This window comes from Geotrypetes seraphini, chromosome 2, assembly GCF_902459505.1.
Source record: "Geotrypetes seraphini chromosome 2, aGeoSer1.1, whole genome shotgun sequence".
In the NCBI taxonomy this organism is placed as follows: domain Eukaryota; kingdom Metazoa; phylum Chordata; class Amphibia; order Gymnophiona; family Dermophiidae; genus Geotrypetes; species Geotrypetes seraphini.
In genome coordinates this window covers 213,801,160-213,828,486 of record NC_047085.1, presented here as the reverse complement: position 1 = coordinate 213,828,486, position 27,327 = coordinate 213,801,160, and the positions used below count along the sequence as shown (strand labels likewise).

The 27,327-nt window shown below is 44.3% G+C and overlaps 1 protein-coding gene across 1 annotated transcript in view; it reads left to right on the top strand.

Annotated features, from left to right (window-relative positions):
• LOC117356043 (serpin B10-like) overlaps window positions 1-27,327 on the top strand; it is a 71,509-nt gene that overhangs the window by 11,161 nt on the left and 33,021 nt on the right. The window contains exons 3-5 of the mRNA XM_033935298.1: window positions 7,978-8,167; window positions 20,940-21,059; window positions 26,865-26,999. Coding sequence (XP_033791189.1) covers window positions 8,000-8,167; window positions 20,940-21,059; window positions 26,865-26,999 — 423 coding nt within the window. The 5' untranslated portion in view covers window positions 7,978-7,999. The remainder of the gene's footprint in view (window positions 1-7,977; window positions 8,168-20,939; window positions 21,060-26,864; window positions 27,000-27,327) is intronic.

Here is a 27,327-nt window from a genome sequence, read left to right as displayed (position 1 = left end):
CAGGCTGGATTGCATCTACAGGGTTGAGTCACAGCCCATAAAGTCAGAGCCATGGCGGCATCAGTAGCTTTCCTTAGATCCACTCCTATTGAGGAAATCTGCAAAGCTTCCACTTGGTCCTTGGTTCATACTTTCACCTCTCATTATTGTCTGGATTCTTTTTCCAGACAGGATGGCCATTTTGACCAGGCAGTTTTACAAAATTTATTCTCCTAAATTGCCAACACTCCCACCATCCATTTTTGGTTAGCTTGGAGGTCACCCACATGTTAGAATATGCTGCCTGCTTATCCTGGGATAAAGCACAGTTACTTACCGTAACAGGTGTAATCCAGGGACAGCAGGCAGATATTCTCACAACCCACCCACCTCCCCTGGTTGGCTTCTTAGCTAGCTATCTGAACTAAGTAGACGTTCAGGAGATGCGCACCCTACGTCAGGTGGTGCGGCAGTCGCAAACTTTCTAAAGTTTTACAAGCAAGTCTGCTTGTGAGACAGTCCGCATCGGGGCTCCATGGATGACATCACCCACATGTGAGAATATCTGCCTGCTGTCCCTGGATAACATCTGTTACGGTAAGTAACTGTGCAATTTTGCAGGTGGGCACTCAAACAGAGCTTAGACAGAACATATAACTTACACAATAATATCCAGCTGATACATTTTTTTTTCAAATGCTTGCTATTGATGGCTAGATTAACACCCAATATACAGTGCCAAGTCATATCTGGGCACCGCCACTGAATATGCAGGGCTAAATGAAAGGGCCTGGCTGCCAGAGCTTATAAGGTTCCCAGATGCAAATAACTCTTTATTTTTAACTCCCCATTGCCCCCATCTTGGTAGCCCCCCACCCCCCAGACCTACCCGATATCATTGGTGGTCCAGTAGGACTGTCATGCGCAGGCATAAAGACCACTCACTACTGCCCTTTTTTGGCCAGTAATAGATGGGGGGTAGTTCTGGAGGGGTGGAAAGGGTTTGTAACTTGCAGGCTGAGGGAGGGGGGAGTGAAGAAAGGAGAAGGGCTTGGGGGGGATTGGGAAGCTCAAAAAAAAAAAAGTTATGCGGGTCCTGGCACTGAAAACTTCCAGTACCGACATAACCTCCAGTTCCTCCCCAGTGCCACCCCCCATACCGCCTCTAACCTGCTCCCTTCTTACATTGGAGGTCAGAGACGATATTCATCAAAATTGCTTGGTTTAGTACCCCTGGATATTGTCAGTTAGGCAGCCGAGAACGATTTAAGCAGCATGTCTCCTGTCTGCTGAAATTGCTCTGAATATCAGGCCCTATAAGTTGCAGACAGATGTTCCAAAATGTAGGCACAAACATTTACCCCAGCTCTACAACTGACATTAGTGTTCATGCCTAAACATAACATCCATATACTGTATATACCCAGTTACACTTCTATTCTAGAAAGGAAGATAGGAGTCTGTGTTAGGTGCCAGTAAAACCCTGCCCTAATATACTGGTACCTAACATTAGGACATTTACTGATGTTCAAGTTGAGTTAGGTGCTGCTAGGTGTAATTCTATAAATGATGCCTAGCAGTTGATAGGCTGCTGGGTGCCATTTATAGAATCAGGCCCTTTGTGAATTAGGCACTATTCTATAAGGTAGCACCTAAGTAGGGTTACCATATTTAAGAATGGGAAACCCAGAAGCATGGGCCCGCCTTGGTCCGCCTCAACCCGCCCCATTCTGCCTCCAGCCCCACCCCCCAAAGCCTTGTCTCTTTTTTGCTGACCTCCAAACCGCGTCAAGAGGGCCTCCAGCATGTGTACATGCATGTGACATCATCCATGCATGCTTGCTGAAGGCTCTCCAGACACAGCCAGAGCTTGGAGATTTCCAAAACCCGGACGTACTGCCAGGTTTTGGAAAGGGGGCATGTCCGGGTTTTCCCGAACATCTGGTAACTCTACATCTAAGTGCCATGAGGCCTAACTGCAAGAGGGCGTACACATACCTGTAATATGAGTGGGCCATGGGTGTGTCTTCCACATATATGTGTAGTTTATAGAATACTATAAATTATAACGCCTATTTTTTAAGCAGATAAACTTCTCAAAATGGCCCCCAAAAAGTCCATCTGCCAAAAACATCCAAATTGTGAATTTCAAAAGGAAATCTGGGCATTTTATACTTTAGTTCATCCAAATAGCAAGAAGGGCATATTAGAGTCATGCTTTGGGTAGGAGGAGGGAGGACCCAAAATTAGGATGTCCTAGCAATAATTGAATGGAAAGAAAGATCCAAGGAGAAAAAACAAGAATGTTTTTATCTAGACTTTTTTCAATCACATCCAGACTACAGAATGGTGCTCAGATTGAGCAGTTTTACCACTTGAGGGATGAAGGCATGCTCCCAGTGGTTATGGACCCCTTTCTACCCCTTCTAAGAAATGACAGTGGATACCATACTCTATGACAGCTTCAGGTATTATGGTCATTCCATATAGAGCAGCAAGCAAGAGTAAGGAGTAGTCTAGTGGTCAGTGCAGTGGACTTTGAGTAACAGGACCCAGGTGCAACTTCCACCTTATCTCTTATTTCTATATAAACATGTGAGCCCTCCTGGCACACATAAATTCAGGAACAGTAGGTATTTCTAAAACATGTCAAGCCTGACATAGAATACATAGAGTATGACGGCAGAAAAGGGCCGATGGCCCAACAAGACTGCTCACTCAAAGAACCCTCCCCTAAGCATTTCCCCGGAGTGAAACCACATGTTTATCCCATCATCTCTTGAAGTCGAGCACGTTGCTGGCTTCGACTACCTGACGTGGAAGACCATTCCAATGATCAACCACCCTTCGGTGAAGAAGTACTTCCTAATGTCGCCATGAAGTCTCCCACCCTTGAGTTTGAGCAGATGTCCTCTTGTTGCCGTGGGACCTGTAAGGAAAAAGATATCTTCCTCCACCTCAGAACAGCCTGTAAGATATTTGAACATCTCTATCATGTCTCCCCTCACTCTGCGTTCCTCGAGAGAATATAACTGCAGCCTGCTTAGACGTTCTTCATATGGGAAGAACGGCTATTATAGTGATACACTTTTAGGTAGAGCAGGTTTTATCTTCCTGGAAGATTCACAATAACATAAATGAAATTAAGTTGAGATTTGTACCTGGGTCCTGTTTATTAAAATTTACTACACTGCCCACTAGGCTGCCCCTCTGCTCTGCGGGGGTGTCAGTGTGGCCATTTTTGCACAAATGATGCCAGACAGATGTTTTTGTGCCTGGTTTTATGGCGTTCACATTTTGGACAATGGCAGTTTATTCTGGATGTTTTCAGTGCAAGAGTGTCCTTCTCAAAGAGTTTTGAACAGGAAATCCCAATTCTTTTTCTCTTCTAAAATGGCTGTGAAATGGACATTTGGGGGGACATTATGAGCACGACATCCCAATTCTGACTTCATAGAAACATACATTAGAAAACATAGAAACATGATGGCAGATAAAGGCCAGATGACCCATCCAGTCTGCAAATCCGCAGCATCCACTATCTCCTTCTCTCCCTAAGAGATTCAGTGTGCCTTTGTCTCCACCACCTTTGCCAGGAGACTATTCCACACATTTACCAACCTTTTTGTAAAAAAAGAAAAAAAAGTACAAGTTCCTTAGATTACTCCTGAGCCTTGGGGAACTGTTTGGGGGGGGGGGTGTTCAGGTTTGGAGGGTGGTGGCAGGAGGGAGTGGGCATCCCTCCTTTCTGGCTTGCTTTGGGGGGGGGGGTTCCTGGGCAGGAAGGAGTGGGCATCCATCCTGCCTGGCTTGCTTCGGGAGGGTTCCAGAACAGGAGGAAGTGAGCATCTCTCCTGCCCAGATTACTTTGTGGGTGGGGGTTCAGGGTTTCTGGTGGAAGGGAGTGGACATTCCTCCTGCTGGCCGTGTTTGCATGGGGTTTTGGGGGTTCTGGTGGGAAGGAGTGGGCATCCCTCCTGCCAGCTGACTTCACAGGGGGATGGGGTTTCCTGTTGCAGTGGCTCAGCTGATCACAGCAGGGAGATTTCCTTACCATGATCAGCTCAGTGGCTGTGTCTATTTGAAATGTAGGCCGGTATTTTGCTGGCCTACATTTCAGACGTATGTCGCGACTCTAGGGAGACATCTAGGGCTGCTTAAGCTCACCCAAGGCCACTTCCTGGTGAAGCCACACCCACACCCAGCCTTAGGCAAACTTAGGTGTCCCTATACATCTCCTTAGACCCGTGAATAAGCCTACAATATAGGCTGCCTGCCTCGGGTAGGTTTTTTTTTCCCTTTAAAAACGTGCATCCCGATTGGCTGCCAGACAGCAGTGATCTGCCTACAATCAGGATGCCCATTTATAGAATCAGCCCCTTAGTGCCTCCTAAACAGAAGGCACTAACAGGCAAATTCTAAGGTTAGGCGCCTTTTCATGTAGGTATCTGTTTTTTCTTAGGCATTGGTATTTAAACCAAGAAAACCCTGGCCTAAAGTTAGGACACCTAGCAATGTCTAAGGCCATATATGCAACACTAAGAGTGATTCCATAAAGTGTGCCTAACTTTTATAGAATCACGCATAGTGTTGCACTAGTCAGTACTTAATTTGTAGGCACCATATAGAGTATTGGGCCCTAAGGCCCAGATTCTATAAACAACGCCTAGCGTATTGTCAATTAACCACTAGGTGCCATTTATAGAATCACACATAGCAACTCCTAAGTGGCATTGCTAGGCGAGCTAGACATAGGCGTCATTCCATTAGTCCAGCTTTTCTCTCGTCTTATTTAGCAGCACCTATGTCGGATGCCTAACGATGCCTAACTCAACGGCTCCTATTTTCTGCCTCTAACTACAGATAGGCATCGTTAGGCGTCCGTAGGCATGGGAGGATGCCTCAACTTAGGTGTCCTACGAGTTCGGAGTCGAACTCTTAAATTGTTTAATCTTTTTATTTATTTATTTTTTTGATTGGCTCAAAACTGGTATGATCAGTTACCATGCCGATTAGGCCAATTAAAAAAAATTTGGGACAGATCCCAAACTTAGTCGTCACTAGATAGCTGCAATTAGAGTACCTGGAGGTGCCTAATATAGGTGTCCTTTTTAGAATATGGCCTTAAGTGCCTCTGCCTTAACAAAAGATGCTTCAAATAAAGACTTTATTTTTGGTTGAAAAGACATACCTTGTCTTTTCTTGTTGCTCTGTTTGTACCTCAAAGCGAGGGGCTCTTCTGCCTGTCTGCCAATTGAGATGTTATCACATGACTGAATTGCCAACATGCTGGGATCGCCCCTAGAAGTGGCAGCAGCCATTTTTACTGCTGAGAGTTCTTGGGCAGGAGTTAGTGGGAATCGCTCCTGCTAGACCACCAGGGAGCACAGTGAGATATGGAGTCCTTCCGCTAGGTCCGAGAGGGGGGGTCATGCCTATTCAGGGGGGAAGAAGTAGGGGAATGCTGCCGGTTCAAGGGGCTGGTGATGGTGGTGGTGCTCAGGGGGCCATGCATGCAGATGGGGGGGTCTGTCGGTTCAGAGGGGTGGTGCTGTTGCTGGCAGGAGAGCTCTGCTGGAAGGGAGTGGGTGCTGGTTGGGAATGGCAGCAGCGGAAAAGGAGAAGGAGGGACACTACCAGGAGTGAGAGTGGTAGGGGAGAAATGGTGGAATATAACCTTCTTGTTCAAGTCCAAGTTAAAAGCTCACCTATTTGAGACTGCTTTCAACTTCTAACTCTTCTCATCTTGGGTTCTGCATCCCCAACCCTCTATGTCATGTCTGTCTGTCCAAGTTAGATTGTAAGCTCTTCCAAGCAGGACTGTCTATTTAATGTCAAAATGTATAGCGCTGCGTATACCCTTCAGCACTATAGAAATGTTAGTAGTAGTAGTAGTAGTTTATATTCGAGATACCAATTGTCCCCTGAAAAGAGGTGCAAAAATAGTTAACTTTATATGGGTTTATATTTGAGTATATATGGTAGTTATGAATACATTATAATCTCATTATAACGGACTCACTTATAATGGAACCTCGCCTATAGCGGATGAAGTCCGCTGGTCCCAGCCATGCACCAATATAAACATACAGAAAATCATCGCATATAGCGGACTTACATATAACGGACTTTCGGATATAACGGACAACTAATATAGTCCCCAGAGCTGTTTTTAGCTGTAGTTTTCTTCGACTATAATGGACATGCAGGTTCCACCTAGAAGGCATGTGGCATGCCGGTGATATAGTATCAGAATGCAGCCCAGAAGAAAATGACAGAGTATTTTTCTTTCCAGTACATTACAACATAATGTTTTAGAAAATCTTTTAGTGTTCTGGTTTTGCAATCATTTCGTGCCATACCATTGTTTTGCTGAGTCTTTTTTTTTTTTTTTTTACTTTATGTAGTTTTTAATGCCAACAAAAAGTGCAATACAATTTATAATACAAATAATGATAATCAACCAAGCACTTATAATCAATCAGTATCTATACAAAAGATAAAAATTCCCTCCCCATCCATCATTACCATCAGGAATAATACCAAAACAAAAGATATAACCCACCTCCTGCTCCCCCTCCCGGATAAAGATAAAGGACAACTATAGCAAATCTACAAAAGATGGCAATGGACCCCAAACTAATTTGAATATCTTATTATGCCCCAGCATGTCAGCATTCATTTTCTCATATTTATAAGTTAAACTTAAGCTCGCCCATCAAAAAGGAAAACTAAAGTGATCCCAATTCTTCCAATTGCGAGTAATCATTTGCATGGCTATCCCAGTCATAATAAGGAAATGCCGGCATTTATAGCCGTCCATTGGGGGGGGGCTTAATATGCAATAACGTTCCGCATATAACTACCTCATACGTCAATGGAATTGATGCCTCCAGTATGGTATTAATCTGTGCCCATATTGACTTCCAAAAGTTAAGTATCAAAGGTCAATAGAACAGCAGATGATCCAGTGTCCCTACATCAAGATGACAGTGCCAGCATCTATTAGATTTAGACCTATCTAATTTTTGTAAATGAACAGGGGTCCAGAAACTTCTATGTAACCCAAAAAAACCATGTTTGTTTCATAGATGCTGATGCTGTATATCTTATCCTCCAAGTCCAAATTCATGGCCATTGAGATGCAGAAATATGCTGCTTTATCTCAACGCTCCAAATGTCCCTAAGACTAGTTTTTGGCTTTTTATTCAGGAATTCAGATGTTATTTTATACCAACGGGCGGCCTGATGCCCTAGCAAATCTGTCTGGAAGCACAGGACCTGCATGCTATAATGATTTTTTAAATTTTGCCAATCAGGGAACCCTTTCTGAATGGCTTGCTTCAACTGCAACCACTTATAAATTTGAGACTTTGAAATACCAAAAGATTGTTGCAGTCGTGAAAAATCAAGCATTTTCCCATTTGATACATCTTGCTTGCTGAGTTTTGTTATTGATGTTGCTGATATGGTTGTGTAATGACTGTTGTTCATTGGTTGAACGTTGTTTCAAGTTGACCTAAATAAAATTTTAAAAAAATGCAACTCTGGATATAACGGACTCTGGATATAACGGACCGTTTTTCCAGGTCCCTTGAAGTCCGTTATAACGATATTATACTGTATAACCAATGAAAAGGCAGCTTTCAAAATGCTTGATGACATTATAGTGTGCTCTGAGCATCCTGAAATCACAACTAGACTGATCTTTTCCCCTATAGGGAATAAAAATAATAACAGATTGGTGTATCAGAAGTGTATGAAAATGCATGAACCAAGAATTTCAGGATACTCTATTTTTGTCAAAAATATAAATCAAAAACAGGATCAATGGTTCAAATTAAATTATTACTTTCTAAAAACAGGAAAAATATTAAAATTCATATATATATATATAGATTTTTAAATACTTGAGTTTATCCATTTCAAAGAGGCAGAGATGAATAATAAAAAAGCCCATGAAATTAATTCTGATATGCATTGCTTTTTCTTTTCTAGATTGCTCCACTTTCAACCAATAATGGAAGATCTCAGTAAAGCAAACAATGCCTTTGCCCTTGACATGCACAAACAATTTGCTAAAGCTGATGAAACCAAAAATATATTCTTTTCACCATGTAGCATTATTACAGCTTTAGGGATGGTTTTCCAAGGAGCCCGAGGCAACACTGCAACCCAGATGGCAGAGGTAAGCAAAAATGGAAATATGAAACATGAAAAAATACTTCTGTTGGCACCAAGTATGAAGCTTGCTTTCAATTTTGATTTCCCAGGGGCTCCAGTTTTTAGTATGCAAATTAGATTATGAGTTTAAGAGGAAGATTTGGAGCTGCATTGGTTGGAGATAGGGAGATTCAGTCCAATGATTTAATGCTTCCTTTACTTAGGGGAAATCAGAACTTAGGGCCCCTTTTATCAAGCTGCACTAGAAGTTTTTAGCGTGAACCAGTGTTGTAAATACTCCAATATTCGTAGAATTCCTATGAGCATTGGAGCGCTTACCTTGCCGGCCTACATTAAAACCTCTAGTGCAGCTTAACAAAATGGGGGAGGGGTTAATGAGACCCCTGCCTTCTTATATTGTTCAGTGTCACTGTATATCCCCACTAGAAACAGGATACTGAGCTTGATGGACCTATGACCCTTATAGCTTCTGTAAAATAGAAAAATTAATGGAACTGGATAAAACTTGGTTTGTGAAAAAAGTAAATAGAAAATGTGCCAGATTGGACTGTGAGTTCCAGAGAACAAATCCCCCTCCTTGAAAAAAATGGTCCAGTGGATTTCTATGGGAACAGGAATTCTAGCTGCTGTGGTAGCATTGAAAATTTAACAGAATGTGATGAAACCAGTATCAAATTTGAAAATGACCCAGTACATTTCTGTGCAAAAGGTGTTCCATCTGTTACAGCATAGAAATTTGCATATGGTGAAACACAACAGCTACATAATTCCTCCTTTCAAACCACCTCTTCCAGTTCTCTAATAGCCCTCCCTCCAAAATGCCCCCACCCACAAATACTATACCTACAACAATGGCCCCACTACCCCAAAAATATGTTCCCAACCATAAAACCTACCCTCTGAAACTGCACCACCACACAAACTGCTCTACCCCTACCCCTGCAACTGCTTCTACCCCGTAAACTTCCCCACCCCCAAAAAGTACCTTTTGCAACTCCCTAAACCCTACTGCTGCACCATCCATAAACTCCTCCACCCCCAAACTACCCTGTCAACTAGAAAGGCTGAGAAAGTCCATATTTAAATATGGAAATAGCAGCATGCAGTAAAATATAAATGAACAGCAACAACTCTGCATGGCCGGAGTGGTAATTTATACATAGTTCATTTTAACAAGTGCACATTTACTATCAAAAATTTCTATGTCGTCACTGACACCTGCTTCAAGTGACTCAATCAGAATCTCTAAATGAGTGAAAGGGAGAGTATAGGGCAGGGGTGCCCAATGCGTCGATCGCGATCCACTGGTAGCTCAGGAAGGCAACGTGAGTCGATCGCAGAGCCCATCCCGGGCTCCGTGATAGACTCGTGTTGCCGTCCCGATCTACCGGGCCTATCAGTCTTCCTCTCCCCGACATCAAAGACGCCGACGCCGGGCATCCACTTTAGGCTGTTTTTTGTCATTTTGGGGGGGGGGGAGGGGGCGTGGCGGCTGCAGCAGCAGCCTGAAAAAGAAATCATCCTGGCTCGGGTCGGTGTCATGCTCCAGAGCTTCTACCTCTTCCAGCAGCCTTCCTATCTGGCCCTCTCCCTTCTACCTGCTTCCGGCCACACCCCCTGCTCCGCGGCTCTCTTGGGCAACTCAGCAGCAGCGATCGACACAAGCTTCTGACTTCAGGGCCTACCCTCTGCGAGTCCCGCTTGTTTCAACTTCCTTTTTCCACAAAGGCGGGACTCGTAGAGGGAAGGCCTCGATGTCGGCAGCCTGTCTTGATCACCGCTGCTGACGAGTTGCTGAAGAGAGCCGCAGAGCAGGGGGTGTTGCCGGGTGCAAGTAGAAGGGAGAGGGCCAGATGCAGGACTCGTGGGTGAGGGAGCAGAAAAGAGAGAGAAAGAGAGAGGGGAGGGAAACAAAAGGAAATATTTCATACTGGGCTGGCCGGAGTGGAGGGAGGGTGGAAAGATTCTGGCTACAGGGTGCATTAACAAAGGAAAAGGGGGGGGGGAAGCTGAAAATGGAGATAGTGACACAAAGAAGAGAAAGGGTAAGCAGGACCTACTGAATAAGGATAGAGATACAGAGGGGACATGAAGAGGAGGTGAAATAGAGACATAGAAGTAATGCTGAAAAAGTATGTGGGGGGGGAGATAAAGACATTGAAAGGGCAAATGGTGAACACGGGGTAAAGACAAGGACAGAGACAAATGAAGATTCTGAAAAAGTGGTGAGATAGGGATATAGGTGAGATGGACACAAAGAAGGGTGATGCTGGAAAATAGGTGGAATGGTAATTCTGACAGACACGGAAGGGAAATGCTGGATCAAGGAGAGATGGGGCTCAGGCTGGATGGAATGGGGAGAAATGCCTTGTTGGCCCGGAACTTCCTCTCCTACGTCAGAATTGACGTCAGGAAGCGGAATGCTGGCCAGCGCGATGCTTCTGCAGGGAAAGCTTGGGACGGCGGTGGCTTGGGGGCTGTTCCCCGATGGCGGTGGCAGCAAACCGAGTGGCTTGGGGGAGGGCACAGAGAAAGAAAGGGGGCAGACAGGGAGACAGAAAGAAGGGGGAACAGGGAGACAGAAAGAAGAAGTTGGGGGAGAGAATGAGGTCTGGAGGAGAGGAAACATACAGGAGGCTGAATGAAAGGAAGAAAGATTGGATGCACAGTCAGAAGAAGAAAGTGCAACCAGAGACTCATGAAATCACCAAACAACAAAGGTAGGAAAAATGATTTTATTTTCAATTTAGTGATCAAAATGTGTCTGTTTGAGAATTTATATCTGCTGTCTATATTTTGCACTATAGCTCCCTTTTACTAAACCGCAATAACGTTTTTTAGCGCAGGGAGCCTATGAGCATTGAGAGCAGTGCGAGGCATTCAGCGTAACTCCCTGTGCTAAAACTTATTATCATGGTTTAGTAAAAAGGGAGGGGGTATATTTGTCTGTTTTTGTATTTTGTTACTGAGGTGACATTGCATAGAGTCATCTGCCGTGACCTCTTTGAAAATACCCGGAATATGAATAATTAACATTTTCTCTGCCTTTCAATGTGCTTTGTGTTTTTTAAAAAATTTTATTGTTGGTAGATCATTTTGACTTAGTCATTATAAAAGTAGCTCGCAAGCCCATAAAGTGTGGGCACCCCTGGTATAAGGTATGGACAGACTGGAAAGGCCATATTGGCCTGGATTCTCTAAACAGCTTCGCTTTTTAGGTGCCAAGAGGCGCCTAAGCTCAGTGAAAAACTCAGTTTAAACACCAGTTTTCACAGATTTTAAAGACACCTACTAGTGGGCATGGCTAATGACAGTGGAAGTGGGAAAAAATATTGGTACCGGAATCACACCTCCATTGGAGCTTTACAGTGGCTAACTCCACTGCGGGCATGGTTAATGACAAAAGTGGCATTAGGTGGCTTAAAGCAACTATGGAGGCACGATTCACATCAAAGGTAGGTGCCAGAAAAGTAGGCCTGGAAAACCATAGCCTACATTTCCAGTACTGCAATTCTCTACCTGGCACCATCGCGAGATTGAGACACAAATAGCAGCTGTTTTTAAAGTGGCAGGCGACAACGGCGCTGGTTAGAGAATCTGGGCCATTGTCTTGTATCTGCTTTAATTCTTCTCTGTTTCTATGTATGGTGATTATTTTGTTTGGATTCACATAAAATTGAAATCTCCATAAGAACAAACATGTTGACAATAAAAACACTGGCTGCTAGATATTAAGATGTGGTAAATATTGCAATTTACTATAGCAAAATTGGCCACAAAGTACCTCAGGTAAGTGACTTGGGTGATGAATTTCATTTTGTGTTGCTGCAGCCAAGAATACTATACATTCTTGGCTCCAGCATCAATAAAATAGTAGGCCCCAATTCAGGTCCACAACATTTTAAAGGCCTGACTTCTATGGAAAATAAACTTGTGAAACTTCCAAACCCCTTTATAGTGACCCTTCCCCTCCCAATTTCCAATCTTTTTCATAGTGAACCCACCTCTACCCCCAACTCTGCTGTCATCTACCATGGGCTTCCTTGATAGCTACTAAAAGGGCAGGAACAAGCCCTGTTTACTCATACCACAGCCATCTCCTGTCCTCAAAATGTCTGCCAAAGCCTTCTAGCAATAATCTTGTGGTAATTACCACTATCAAAAGGCCAAATAAGGTAGCACTATACTTAACGTGACCATTTATTTTTTTCATCAAAAGGTGACATCTATTAATTGTCAGTCCTGCCCCCAATCCCGTCCTAGCCCCACCCCAACCCCACCCTAGCCCCGCCCCAATCCTAATCCCACCCCCAATTTCTTCCATTCATTTTTCATGTACACGTGGAGGGGCATAATCAAAAAAAGGTCTAAGTCCCCTTTTGGCCTAAGGCCTTAAACGTTGAAAGTAGAAGCAGGGAAAATGTCCATTATCAAAAAAAATGTCCAAAAGGAGGGGTTTTTTTTATAATGACCTGCCTCTACGTTCAGCTGTTTAAACACCCAGACCACCACTACGTCTAAACTTATATCATATAATCAACCTAAAAAAAGCCTAAGCCCCAAACATCCAAATCAAGGGCTTTTAGGTGAAGGAGGAGCCAGTCCTTCGCCTAAAAGCTGGATTCTGTAACCGGTGTCTGTCAAAAACAACACCGGTTACAGAATCCACACCACCCTCGGGGCACATCGGGGCAAAAGGGAGCCCAAGCCCTCCTGTCCCATGGCACCCCCGACCTCCCCGACACTCCCAAGCCCTCCTGGCCCTGCAATTTCCAATCCCGCTTCCCTCCCCCCCACGATCCAGCCAGGAGGGAGCCCAAGTCCTCCTGGCCTGGAGATACCCCCTAACCCCTATCCCCCACTAAAATATGGGCAGGAGGGATCACAGGCCCTCCTGTCCTCAACGCAACCCCCCCCCACGATCGGCCCCCCCCGAACCCCGGGTTGGGTCCATGTGCCTAAGGCCCTGCCCACAGGAGGGGCCTAAGGCTCCTGGGCCTACTGTGGGCAGGGTTTGAGCCACCTGGGCCAATCCAGCCCCATTCCTGAGATGGCTGGCCTACTGGACGGGCCAGCTTGGCACCCGTCCATCCGGCCAGTGATTTCAAGGTCTGGGGAATGGGATTGGGGTGGGGGAGTCGTGGGGTCGGCAGGGAGGTCACGGGTCGGCAGGGGGGGCATTTGGGGGTTTGGGGGGGCCGGTCATGGGGGGTCGCATCGAGGGCAGGAGGGCCTGGGATCTCTCCTGCCCATATTTTAGTGGGGGGTGGGGGTTAGGGGGTGTCACTGGGCCAGGGGGGCTTGGGCTCCATCCTGGCCGGATTGTGGGGGGGAAAGGGGGTTAGAAATCGCATGGCCAGGAGGGCTTGGGCTCCCTCCTGGCCCCATCGGACTCAAGGGGGGGGGGTTGGGGATCACGGGGCAAGAGGGCTTGGGCTCCCTCTTGCCCCGATCTTCATCGGGGATTCGGGGGTGCCACAGGTCAGGAGGGCTTGGGCTCTCTCCTGCCCCAATAGTGTCAGGGAGGACGAGTGTGCCGCGGGGCAGGAGGGCTTGGGCTCCCTCCTGCCCCGATAGTGTCGGGGAGGTCGGGGGTGCCGCGGGGCAGGAGGGCTTGGGCTCCCTCCTGCCCTGATCGTTGTCGGGGGTAGTGGGGGAAGGGTGGATCGCGGCAGGGGAGATGAGCCATCTCTCCTGCCACGATCATTGCTGTAGGGGGTAGGCAGGTTGCTGGGGGCTCAGAGCTGATTGCAGCAGCCACAATCAGCTCAGCAGCCCCTTTTCGGTACTTATACCTGTTTTGACTTGGTCTAAGTCAAAACGTGTAAGTGCCAACTAGGCATCCTTCCTGAAGTTTTGGTTATACCTGCTGGACGCCTAGGTGTAGGTCGGCCCACCTCCCGCCCACCGCCGGCCCTTTCCCCTCCTCTATAAAAGCCTTTCTTTCTGTGCGTTTAGAGGCAAGGGAAAGGCCTAAGCTGATTTTAGATACGTCTAAAACCAACTTTGATTATGGGTACTTGGACAATCAGGCTTTTTGATCATCCAAGTAGTTATTTAGGCCACTTTTTAGACGTTTTTTTTATTATGAGCCCCATAATATCTTATTAATTCATAATGGTAACCATAAAATTTTAAAAAAAAACTACAAAGCACACTATATGCAGAGAAAATGTTAATTATTATTTATATTTGGGGGGTTTCAAAGATGTCAAAGCAGATGGCTTTAAAATATGCAACTATAGAAAAATAACTATAGAAAAATAAGCAAATATAGTGCAAAATATAGACAGAAGATATAAATTCTCAAAACTGAGTCATTTTGATCACTAAATTGAAAATAAAATCATTTTTCCTACCTTTGCTTTCTGGATGAGTCTCTGGTTGTGTTTCCTTCTGACTGTATATCCTTTCTTTCATTTCTTTCTTTCTGCACTCAGGCCCAACAATTGTCCCTTTCTATTCCCTCCCTCCTTCCTTCCTATGTCCTTAGTGCCCTCAGTGCCTCCGTCCTGTGTCCTTAGTGCCCCCAGTGCCTCCTTCCTATGTCTTGCCTTCCAGCCTTTGTCCCACCCCCTCCCCCGAAGCCAGCCTGCCTGCCTACCTCCTTCCCTTCCTTCCAGGCCAGCCAGTCAGCAATTGGCTGGCTTGTAACTTCCTCTCCGACGTCAAAATTGGCATCGAGAAGAAGACAAGAAGCAGCAGCGGCAGACTGGTGTTTGAATTGGCGCAGCAGGGAGGGAAAGTGATTGCCCGTCCCGGTGTACCCGCGCACAGCTATGGGATGCTGTCCCTGAAAACGGGACATTTCAGTGTCCCGAAGTGGTGGGTCGGGACAACGGAACAGTCGGTCCCACAACGGGACCATCCTGTTGAAAACGGGACGTATGGTCACCTTAACTATACTAGTCTTATACACTGTGGGGCTCATAATCGAAACGGAAATACATCTAAAAACTAGCCTAAATCGTCATTTGGATGATCAGTAAGACAAGTCATCCAAGTGCCAATAATCAAACTGGGTTTTAGACGTATCTAAAAATGACTTAGGCCTTTTCAGTGCTGCTGTAAGACCAGAGCTAAAAGGGGCGTTTTAGGAGGAGTGGTGAAGCCGGGATGTGGGCTGATCTAAACTTATACTGCAAGTATAACTGAAAGTTTAACGAGGCTGCCTGGATGGAACTTATACGTTGCGACTTAAGCCATGTAAAACCAGGTCTAAGTGCCAAAAAGGTATCCAAAGTGATCAGATAAGCACTGCAGACTCAAAGTACAGACCCCCACACACTGCCCCAGTGATCACTGACCCCCCAACACCATAAAAATTGGAATAATAACGTACATACTTGCCTCCAGAACTTCAGCACCTGGCATAGCAAAGCCTAGTAGAGCAGCACAGAGGTGGCTTAAGTAGTGTGGGGGGTGGGTTAGTGAACCATAGAGAGGAGGACCCAGGCCCATAAGCCATTCTAACCACTGCATTTATGGTAGAACATGTGTACCCCCAAACCCTACTGTACTGCCATATAGGTGCCACCTGCAGCCGTGAGGGCTATTGGGGTGGTAGACAGGTGGGTCTAGTAGATTTTGGGGGTGTTTTGGGGGGCCTATAAGGGAGTTATGGTGAGATGTTTATGTGGCACCCTTTTTGTGAAGTTCGCAGCAGTGCCCTGTACGGTGCCCCACTACTCTGTTGCCATGTCTAGGTGTCCAGTCCATTACTTTGCTGGACGTTCCCATGTCCAAAAAGTCCTTTTCTAGGCATTTTTTATTTTGACAAATTTTTAGATGAGAATGGGGTATAAAGATAGACGACTTAGCGGTCTGGGTGATCACACAGCTGGACGTACAATTAGACGACTCGAAAAAACCAAATTTTTTTTTTTTTTTTTTTTATAATTGAAATTTTTATTAATAAAGAAAATGCACAAGAGAGCAAGGCAGTACACATCACAAGCGAAAACAAAGGCAATCAATAATCAGGCTCTCAATAACAAAATAAGAAAAACAATGATGTACAATAAAATATGCAAAAATACAGAATCAACAACGTCCCAAGCCCTTCCCCCCCCCCCACCCCCGGTGACAAGCCCAGACTCCCACTCCAACAGTGGACAGGAAAGGTTCAAAGAACAATAAGTAAAGAAGAAGGTACCCCGAAAGGAAAGCAGAGACCAAATAGACCCACCCCCCACAGTAGATGTCCCACAGAAGTCAAGTAAGGGAGCGAAAATTCCTCCATATATGAGCAAAGCTATGGCGGAGCCCATGCTGAGCCGCTGTAAGGCGGTACAAGAGTTGCCACTGGTGCAACTTCAATTCCACCTCCTGCCATGATGGAGGTACCGGTTGCTTCCACCTAGAGGCCAAAAGCAAGCGGGCAGCAGTAAGAGCTAATATGCAAAAGGTGGATTCTCCCCGTTCCAGGTCCAGCTCATGCCAAAACAACAAGGCATGACGCCAGTCCGCTGGAATCCTCTGCTGCAGAATGACAGAGATATAATCAAAAATGCCGATCCAATAATCCCGCACAATCCTACAGGACCACCACATATGAAGATATGAGCCCACCTCCCCACAACCCCTCCAACAGAGACCCCCACCCCCCCTCCCCATCTTGGCCAATATCAGGGGGGTATAATACCACCGGAGCAGAACCTTAAACCCATTTTCCACAATCAAAGTAGCAATACCAGAAGAAGAGATCGCCCGCCAAATTTCCACCCACACCTCCCTCGGGATAGGGGCACCCCAATCACCCTCCCAGGACGTCACATAAGGCAATACACTCACCCCCCCAGAATTCAAACACTTGTAGATCGCCGACAGAGCTCCCTTCCGAACCACAGGGCCCAATAAAAGCTCAAATCCTGTTTTACCCCCCAACATTTCAGTCAGGAAACCAGAGGATTGAACATAGTGAACCACCTGCAAATAGGGGAAAATATCCCGGGGCAACAACTGGTAGCGAGGCTGGAGCTCCCCAAAAGACCTCACCCTCTTCGTTTCCAAATCGCAAAATTGTCCCAAACAAACCAAACCCTGAGCCTCCCACCTCTTAAACACCCCGGCCCCCCTTCCCGGAATAAACTCAGGATTAAAGCGCAAAGGGGCATACCAAGAATATCGCCGCCCCTGTAAAAGCACACAGCGCACCGCTCTCCACACCCGCATCGCTGTCCGGACGGAGGACATCCGACATCTACCCCCCCCACTCCCCGGGACCCACGGCAGATGTAGTAAGGGCACATCCCCCTCCAAGCCCTGTTCAAGGTCCACCCAGAGTTTCGGGGCTTGAGTCTGCCACTCCAAGAGTGCTCGCAGCTGCGCCGCCTGGTAATACTTCAGCACATTAGGTACCGCCAACCCACCCTCGCCCTTGCCCAAATACAAGACTCGGCGACTCACCCGCGGTCTTTTTCCCGCCCAAATAAAGTGGAGAAGGCTCCGCTGTACCCCCTCCAACAGCCTCCGCGGGATCCACAAGGGTAGAGCCTGAAAGAAAAAGAGGAGGCGAGGCAGAATCATCATTTTAATTACCTCTATTCGCCCCAGCCAAGAAAAATAATAACTATCCCAACTGACCAAGTCCAAACGAATACGACGAAACAAAGGAAGATAATTAAGATCAAACAAATTCGAACCAGGAGGCCCAAAATACACCCCCAAATATCTCAAAGAGTGTTTAACCCACCGAAAAGGAAACCGTCGCTTTAGCTCCCCCACCCGATCCGCCGACAAATTCACATTCAACACTTCCGATTTCCCAACATTGACCCGAAAACCTGACACCGCCCCGAACTCCTTCAATTCCTCCAACACTGCAGGCAAAGAGGTGTCCGGGTCCTCCACCGTAAAAAGCATATCGTCCGCAAACAAATTCACTTTGTAGTCCCCAGAAGGAGTATGGACTCCCTGAATGCGGGCACTGGCGCGGATCCGCTGTGCAAGGGGCTCCACCACCAACGCGAACAAGATAGGAGATAGGGGGCAACCCTGCCGGATACCCCGAAATAAGGGGAAAGTAGCAGGCCAGCGGATTAGTATATAAAATACGGATCCATTCCCTCAAGCGGGGCCCCAACCCTACAGCCTCCAAGACCTGAAACAAAAATGGCCAAGAAACCCTATCGAAAGCCTTCTCGGCATCCATAGAAAGAAACACAGTATCGTCCCCCCCGGGTCCGAGCCAACTCCAGCAAATCATAAACTCTCCGAACACTATCCCCAACCTGCCGTCCCACCACAAAGCCCGTCTGGTCAGGATGAATCAAACGGGGAATCCAACTCATCAGACGATCCGCTAAGACCCGTGTAAAAATTTTTGTATCCACCCCCAACAGAGAGATTGGGCGATAAGACTCACAGCGCGCAGGATCTTTCCCCTCCTTAGCCAACACTGTAACCCCCGCCAAGCGCATGAAAAAGGGTATTTGACCACCCCCTTGCAAAGAATTAAGAAAAGTCACCAACGGGGGCAACAACAAATGTTGGAAGCGTTTATAATATCGCACCGTAAAACCGTCCAACCCAGGAGATTTACCCACATGCATAGAGCGCAAAGCCCCAGTCGCTTCCAGAACTGAAAGGGGTCTATCCAGGCGTTCCACATCAACCTCCGCTATCCGAGGCAAAGAGGCCGACTCGATATAGCGCTCCCGATCAAGGGGGGTACCCTCCGCCTCAGGGGTATACAACTTACCATAATACTCAACAAAACGTGCCCGCATTGCATCTTCCCTATGAAGAAGCTCCCCGGAAGCCGTCCGGAGAGCCAAGATATGGTTCTGAGAACGACGCACCTTCAACCAGTGAGCGACTAAACGACTAGCCTTATTGGAGAACTCAAAGTACTTTTGCTGTAATAACTGAAGGTTGAAATGCAAGCGGTCGAGTTCAAGAGCATGCAAGTCACTACGCACCTTCTGTAACTGGCTGCTCACAGTTACATTCCAGGGCTGGCGCTTATGGGTCCCCTCAAGTCTCCCAATTATGGCCAACAGGGCATCCACTTCCTCCCGCTGGCGTTTGCGCCGGAAGGATGCCAAAGAAATCAGTCGACCCCTGAGGGTAACTTTCAATCCTTCCCAGACAGATTCTGGGGAGGCCCCACACTCCAAATTGTCCGTGAAATAATCCTGAATCCACCCTTCAATTTGATCCGCTACCGAAGGATCATCCAACAAGCTGTCATTGAAACGCCAGTATTTCTGCCCAACCCCACCACCCGTACCAGCTAGCTGTAACCAAACAGGCGCATGATCGGACCAAGTGGTCCGCTCAATGCCCGCCCTCTCCACTCTGCGAAGGAGACCCCGTTCAACAAAAATATAGTCAATCCTGGAATAAGAAGCATGTACCCGCGAAAAATAAGAATAGTCTCGTACCCGAGGGTGCAACCAGCGCCACACAGCCGAAACGGGGATTTTTGTGCGGGCTAGAACGGAGCTCACCTAGCAAGCGTCCATTCGTGCCGGTGACGTCCACCAATTTTTTTTTTTTTTTTAACGTATTTTTCAAGAATGGACTTTAGACACTGCCGACTTTGGGCGACTAGCGACTTAGGCCCAAAACAGACTTAGGCGTTTCTTTCGATTATGCCCCTCTGTGCTTTTAACTGTTGCCATAAAAAGTGTATTCAAATTTTTCAGAATATTAAACCTATCCCAGCAAACCTCAGTCTTCAAAAAAGGTGCAAATTGAACAATTGCTACATCTACGGCATCATTTGATGAAATTCAGTACTATAAAGTCTCACATTGTTAGCTTTATGACATTCTTTATAACATTTATAACAGCACAATTTGGGGCAAATTTTCAGTATGTTACTGGTCCACTAAAGTAACATTTAAATCAGGTCTGTGCCAAAGTCTTAACAATAAAGTTTACACATAATTCTGGACTTTATTGCAAGAAACTTCATTGCACCTCACTGAGATGCAGTTAAGTTTTGTAAAAAAATAAATACAAATATTGTTGTTTTATTCAATTTTCCTAATTTAGGGCTCCTTTTACAAAGGTACACTAGCGGTTTAACGTGCGTAATAGCGTGTGCTAAATCACCGGACATGCTAGCCGCTACCGCCTCCTCTTGAGCAGGCGGCAGTTTTTGGCCAGCGCGGGGGTTAGCGCTCGATGAAAAGTCGCGCGCGTTAACCCCCCTAGCGCACCTTTGTAAAAGGAGCCCTTAATTTAAATATGCAAATAGAGATGATAAGCTGAGTGTATGGTTTTTCCAGTTGATTATCTAGCCATGAATATTTTTATCAATGTGCGTCACAAAAGCTAAATTGTGTTCAAAAAAGCAACATAGAGTGAAATAATTCAAAAAATAATCCCATTCTTCTGTGCACATTAATGGATTTTTTTTTTCTGCAATGTAAACCTAGCTTAATAGCCTTCTGATCTATTAGCCATTTTTCTGAAAATATTTTTATCTACTGTATATAAGCAAAGCACATCTCTTTTTGCTGAAATTCGCTCTCTACAAGGTCTATTGAAGGGTATGAGAGAGGGTGAGAGAGATAGAAGGAAGTAGACAGAAGGAATAGAAACTTATCAAGAAAAGGAAAGAAAACCTGTGAGTGTAAACAATTGATACACCATAGTTGCCAACTTTTGTTCGAAATCTTGTCTGTGAAGATGATAGCGATGGCAGACCCATCCTAAAGATGAACAGACTAGCCTTGTTGCATGTTGTAAAAAAAAAAAAAAAAAAGTATTTTGAGATTGTGTACTTTTTGGTTCATTTGCTCTATGTGCTATTGCAAATGTAGGTGCTTCACTTTACCAATGCTCAAGAAGATGAAAGTGCTACAGAAGCCATAGTACCATTTGACCCTTGTGTCATGGAACAGCAGGCGCAAAAACCGGATTACCGCATTCCAGTCCCAAAGGTAAAGCACTGAAAATACTCATCCAGTGAGATTTCTTTTTAGAAAAGGCTTTCTTGCAATTGATTAAGTTTTCTTTAACTTGCTTCCTCATGGCTCTTAATTCTATAAATGGTGCCTAGATTGGTAGGCGCTGTTGGAAACATCAATCAAAATTAGGCGTCATTGATAGCATTGTACCTAGCGGCACCTAACTCAGCTTAGGTGCTTGCAGGCATGATAAATATTAGGCATCAGTTTATTTACTGGCACCTAACATACCGTAGATGCTTATTGATACCTAAGGGGACAGAAATCATATATATAAAAGTTAAGTTGGCTTTATATACATACATAAAGTACATTCCATAAATAAAATAAGTAAAAAGAAAAAAAATTGTCAAAACGTCATAAATGCTAGGTTGGGATTAATGAGGAGTGTGTGGTGCAGTGGTTGGATCTACAGCCTCAGCACCCTGGGGTTGTGGGTTCAAATTACGCACTGCTCCTTGTGACCCTGGGCAAGTCACTTGATCCTCCATAGCCCCAGGTACGTTAGATAGTTTGTGAGCCCACCGGGACAGATAGGGAAAATACTTGAGTACCTGATTGTAAAACCACTTAGATAACCTTGATAGGCGGTATATAAAAAATCCTAATATAGTAATATATATATAGGATTTTACCACCATGAATTATGCTACTCGGGTGGCTTTTTGAAAATCCCTGGATACCTGAGCATTGACATATGCATAGTTAAGCTCATTATAACATCGATTCTTTATCACTTGTGGAAGTTATATATTATTGATACCTAAGTCATTCCACACCGATTTCGACGCAGAACTCTTAATGGGTTTTTTTGTTGTTGTTGTTTTTTAAATAGCTTTTAATGGTGTTTTCAATTATCACGCCATTTCAGCCAATTGCAAAAAATTATGATTTTTGCATGGAAATTGGCTAGGCATCTCTAGACACCACCGATCTAGGAACTTACCAGTGCCTAGCCTAGGTGCTTTTTATAGATTCAGGGCCTTGGTGTTAGTCAGAAAATGTTTCTTGGTATTATGGAAACTCCAAACTTTATGGAAACTCCGAACCATTAAAGTATTTTGATGTAGTATAATTTCGTCTGCTAGTTCAGTCTTCCACCTTAAGTATGCTTGACTATTGCAATATTATTTATTTGGGAACATACAAGAAAGCCTTGAAAAGACTTCGAGTTATTCAAAATTCAGCAGTTCGACTGATTTTTAGTTTGAAAAAAAATGGGATCATATTACTCCCTATTATCAAAAACTACACTGGCTGCCAGTGGAGGCAAGAGTTCTTTGTTTTAAATCAATATTTGGTAGGGCTCCTGCGTATCTGGTCTCTCACTTTTTTCTAGACTGTTTTAGCAGGCCTACATGCAGACTCTATCGGCCTTTTTTTACAAAGCCGCACAGCAACAGCCCCCGAAGCCCTTTAAATCTCTATGGGCTTCGGGGCTGTTAGCGCAGCACAGCCACTAGAGCGGCTTTGTAAAAGAGGCCGTATATGTTTGCTTACCGAACAGTTAATGCTTGTCATTTTAACAGATTTCTGGATAGAACTCTTGCCTTTCAGACAGGAAAAATGAATGACTGGCTGGGTAATATTATTATGCGTGCTCCATCTTATTCTATTTTTAGAAAATTAGTAAAAACACAGTTATTTCATCGATTTGTAACCTAATGATTCACTATTTTAATTTTTTTTATCTTGTATGTATTTCTGATGGTCTGCACTGTATTTTTCACTGATTGTCCAGTACTTCTTATTGTAAACCGCCTCAAACTATTATGGCTTTGGCTGTATACAATAAAAAATGGGGAGACCCAATGATCCACAGTGAAAACAATCCACCGATGAAACAAAAAACTGTGGATATAGATGTTCTGGAGATAATTTATTATACACTGACATATAAAAACATGAAAATACAATGATAAAAAATACAGTGGTAAAAATTCAACCGGGCCCTGCCTCTTCAGGGGTCCAATTGTTTGCAAACTCACATATAAAGCATTGGACTGAAAACAGTCTATTGTCTTTAAACATGTGAGCAAAGAACACCGCAGACATGCTGAAGTAGCAAAAAAATCCAATAGAAAAGAGCAGAGTGAGCCTGATCTTCAAGCCCTGCTTTAATAACAATAAACAATAAGGACCATACATAAAACAGTCTTGTCAATCATAAGAACATCTGACGAATATGGACACTTATCACAGAGGTTGTTACTATGTCATAATGTTTACTGCAGCAGAAGGAAGACCCCAAAAATATAGAAATGCGGTGCTATTAATTCCACATGAATAGGTGTAACTATCTATATAGAAGAACACCAGATTCATCTGGTGTGATATAACATTAGCTGAGCTGATGTCACCAGCTGGTAATATTTATTGAGTGATGGGGGCAGGGTGGACAGAGGGTAAAGGGAATATATGAGGTGTTATCAAGGGTCTGTAGAATAAAGATTGACAATTTTATAAGAGGAAGTAAGAAAGGGTTAACAGACAGAGCTTGTAAGAAAGAAAAATGATTAGGGAGGTTTCTAAGGTGATGGGGTGGAGCAGTCACGTGATTGGTTGGATGTTGTGGCAGTTTGGAGTGAATTCTGTGAGGAAAGGGGAACAGTAGAGTAGTCTCTTCAGGAAAAGATTATCCCTCCCTCCCTCCCATTTGTGCTGGTGTTATGTTTTGTGTTAGTGTTGTGGGGTGGGGTGGGGGGTGTACATGTTATATGTCGACTTGGGTGGATTTGGTGAAGCTTATGGGGTTGGGGGAGGTGGTCGCAGCTTTGGGTGGGGCGGAAAATGGGGTTTGGCCCAGTTGGATCTGGGAGATGAGCAGTTAATAAATAAATAAATGTAACACTCGTATGCGATACCGCTGCGAGGGGAAGCATGGCCTTGCGTCACCGTGGATCATGTTTGGGGGGAGGGGAAGCATGACCTGGCGTCACCGTGGGTCATGTTTGGGGGGAGGGGAAGCATGACCTGGCGTCACCGTGGGTCATGTTTGGGGGGAGGGGAGGGGAAGCATGGCCTTGCGTCACCGTGGGCCATGTTTGGGGGAATGTTATAAATTTAAAGACTTAACTGGAGCTAGTTTCGACACCGAATAGCTCCCTGGGGATGTGTGAAATATGCATTGGGGGTTTGTTGGTTTTTGGACACAGATTGTATTGTAAGTGAAGATAATATTCAGATAGATAATAAAGCTGCGGCCAAATATTTATTCCAATAAAACTGAGTTGTGTGATTATTGATTGATGGTGATTAGCTTTCAGTTGCAGGTGACGGGAATGCGAATGCTAATGTTATGTATTATATGCCTACACTAACCTTTTTAGTGTATGCTAATGCTCAGTGTTAACTAAACGGCAAAGCAATAGGAACCCCCCAAAGAGTTAATACAGCAGTTTTGCAATTACTGTACAATAAATTTGGCCATTAGCACAAGGTAATTCTAAAATCATACTGCATTTTAGTGAACAAGTCTCTTAGGCTCTGATTCCATAAAGTGCGCACTGAAGCTAACCATGGGGAGATAGAGTTTATGTTGTGCAGTAATTTGATTTTATTGCACGAATAAATATATAAAAATAAAAATTGAAAACCTGGCTATTCTCAAAAATGTAAAGCTCACTATCCTCTTTATAATCACTATCTCTTATTATGTTTTTCCTTCATTATATTAAAGTTCCTGTAAACCGTGCTGAGCTCTGTCTTTATGGAGAGGATGCGGCTTTATCGCACGCACGTTTTTAGCGCGCGCTAACCTCCGCGCTAGTCAAAAAACTACCTCCTGCTCAAAAGGAGGTGGTAGCGGCTAGAGCGGCCAACAAATTAGCGCGCACTATTACACGCGTTAAACCGCTAACGCGGCTTCGTAAAAGAAGCCCTTAAGGTTTAGTTTAGTTTAGAATATTCTAGACGTCTTGTGGTATTTCTCAGAATTTATTGCATCTAACTTGGCTACTGCTGATCTTACGAACCTAGTTTAGATTCTACTTATACAGCACAAATCTATAAACTAGGCAATAATATTTTTGTGAAAACCAAAAACAACTGCAGACTATGTACAAGATGCAGGCACTGTTTATTTCAAACTCTAATGGTATATACAACCTTATTACCAACCGAGGGACCCGACACGGTCTGTGTTTTGGACAACAAACCTTCCTCAGGGGTCCGTGGTAGATAAGGTTTTGCAACAAACAGCATTAAAGGGAAAAACAAGTGCCCGAACGAGTGTAGTGCTGGATTGTAAAAAGCATTGCAATCTCAATGGAAAAGCCATTGCTTTTTACAATCCAATACTACACTCGTTCGGGCACTTGTTTTTCCCTTTAATGCAAAACCTTATCTACCACGGACCCCTGAGGAAGGTTTGTTGTCCGAAACACGGACCGTGTCGGGTCCCTCGGTTGGTAATAAGGTTGTATATACCATTAGAGTTTGAAATAAACAGTGCCTGCATCTTGTACATAGTCTGCAGTTGTTTTTGGTTTTTGCTTTTTGCTTGGTTTTGCTGTAGTTCCTGTTGGATTTTTCTCTTGTTTGTAATAATATTTTTGTGCCCATTTTGTGCATGTGCATGTTTAGAATACTAGCTATTATATGTATATATGCACTTATATCTACAGTATGTAAGTGCCACTAAGGCATGTTGGCGCTATTCTACAAATATTCGCTTAACTCATAGCATGTATATGCAAGGGGTAACAAACACATGGGTGAAGCACAGGTGGGACATAGGTAGAACTCCTATTTATATACACCGGCCAAATTCTACATATGTCACTTAAAAAGCGGTGCTAACTAGTGCTGCACTAACCCCATCCTTTACAAAGCCGCACTAGCGTTTTTAGCACCAGCTGTCGCGGTAACAGATCCAACACTCATAGAATTCCTTTACCGCTGCTGGCGCTAAAAACGGTAGTGCGGCTTTGTAAAGGAGGGGGGGGGGTAAGTGTCCAGATCTAGAAAAAGATGGTATTTAGGACGAATGTTTTATTGGTGATTTAAAATTATTTTAATGATTTTATGTTGTTAGAATTATATTATTAAGCTTGACGTGTACGTTCCTCACCGGTTCAGATTTTAAAGTGCATCATTTATAAATATTCAAATTTGTTCAAATAGTTAAATGAAAAATAACTATTTCAACTATTTAAAGAAATTTGAATCTTTATAAACAATGCTCTTTAAAATCTGAACCGGTGAGGAACGTACACGTCAAGCTTAAGGCTATGAGCAAAAAGAGCCTGCAGTGGTGTTCTGAGGTTCTTGAAAAAGATTTGAAAAAAATTGAATAAGCTTTGGATCCTTTATGTATGTTCTTATTGGAGAATATCTAAAGCTAGAGACAATTCGGGCTGTTGACTATTATGAGTATTTGTTATAATTATATTAATCATTCATGCTATTTTAGTCATGAATGTTCTTTTGTAACCTGCTAAGAACATTGGATTACGTGGGATACAAATTAAATAATGAAAGAAAATAAACTATTGGGACTGCCAGAAAACGAGTTAGAAATCAGAATAATAGGGAAAGGGGATGGGACCTGTTTACCGGCTTTATGTGGCTACACATTGAAAGCGGTTTACATATATACTGGTACTTATTATATACCTGGGGCAATGGAGGGTAAAGTAACATTCCCAGGATAACAAGGAGAAGTGTTGGGGTCGATCCTACAACCTTAGGGTGCGGAGGCAGCAGCTGTAGATCATCAAAAGTCTAATCACCTGAAATAAATTTAATGAGAATTGTTTTTTTTTTCCCCCTTTAAAGCCAGGTAACGTCAATACCACCAGAATTCTTCAGGGATTCCAAGAACTGTACTCTGAAATCAACAAACCTAACAGTAATTACCTACTGAGAACTGCCAACAACTTGTATGCAAATCAATATTATACATTCAGGAATGTAAGTTACACATTTTTGAATGCTTGGACAAGCAGATAATATTCAAATTAACTAAAGGAGTAATATTTGCTGGCAGTGGTCAATATTTTAATTTAAAGGCCAGCCACAGTATTTAACTTGATATGTATATTCAGCAACAATATACTGTATATACTTGAATATAAACCAAGATTTTTGTGCCAAAAAAAGACCCAAAAATGGGGATCTTGGTTTATATTCAAGCTACTAACTGACCACCGGTGCGACTGCCCTTTTCCACTCAACCCTCAATGACCACCAAGGCTGTAGCCTTCCATGTGTGTGCCACTCCCCTGCCACCACAATACAA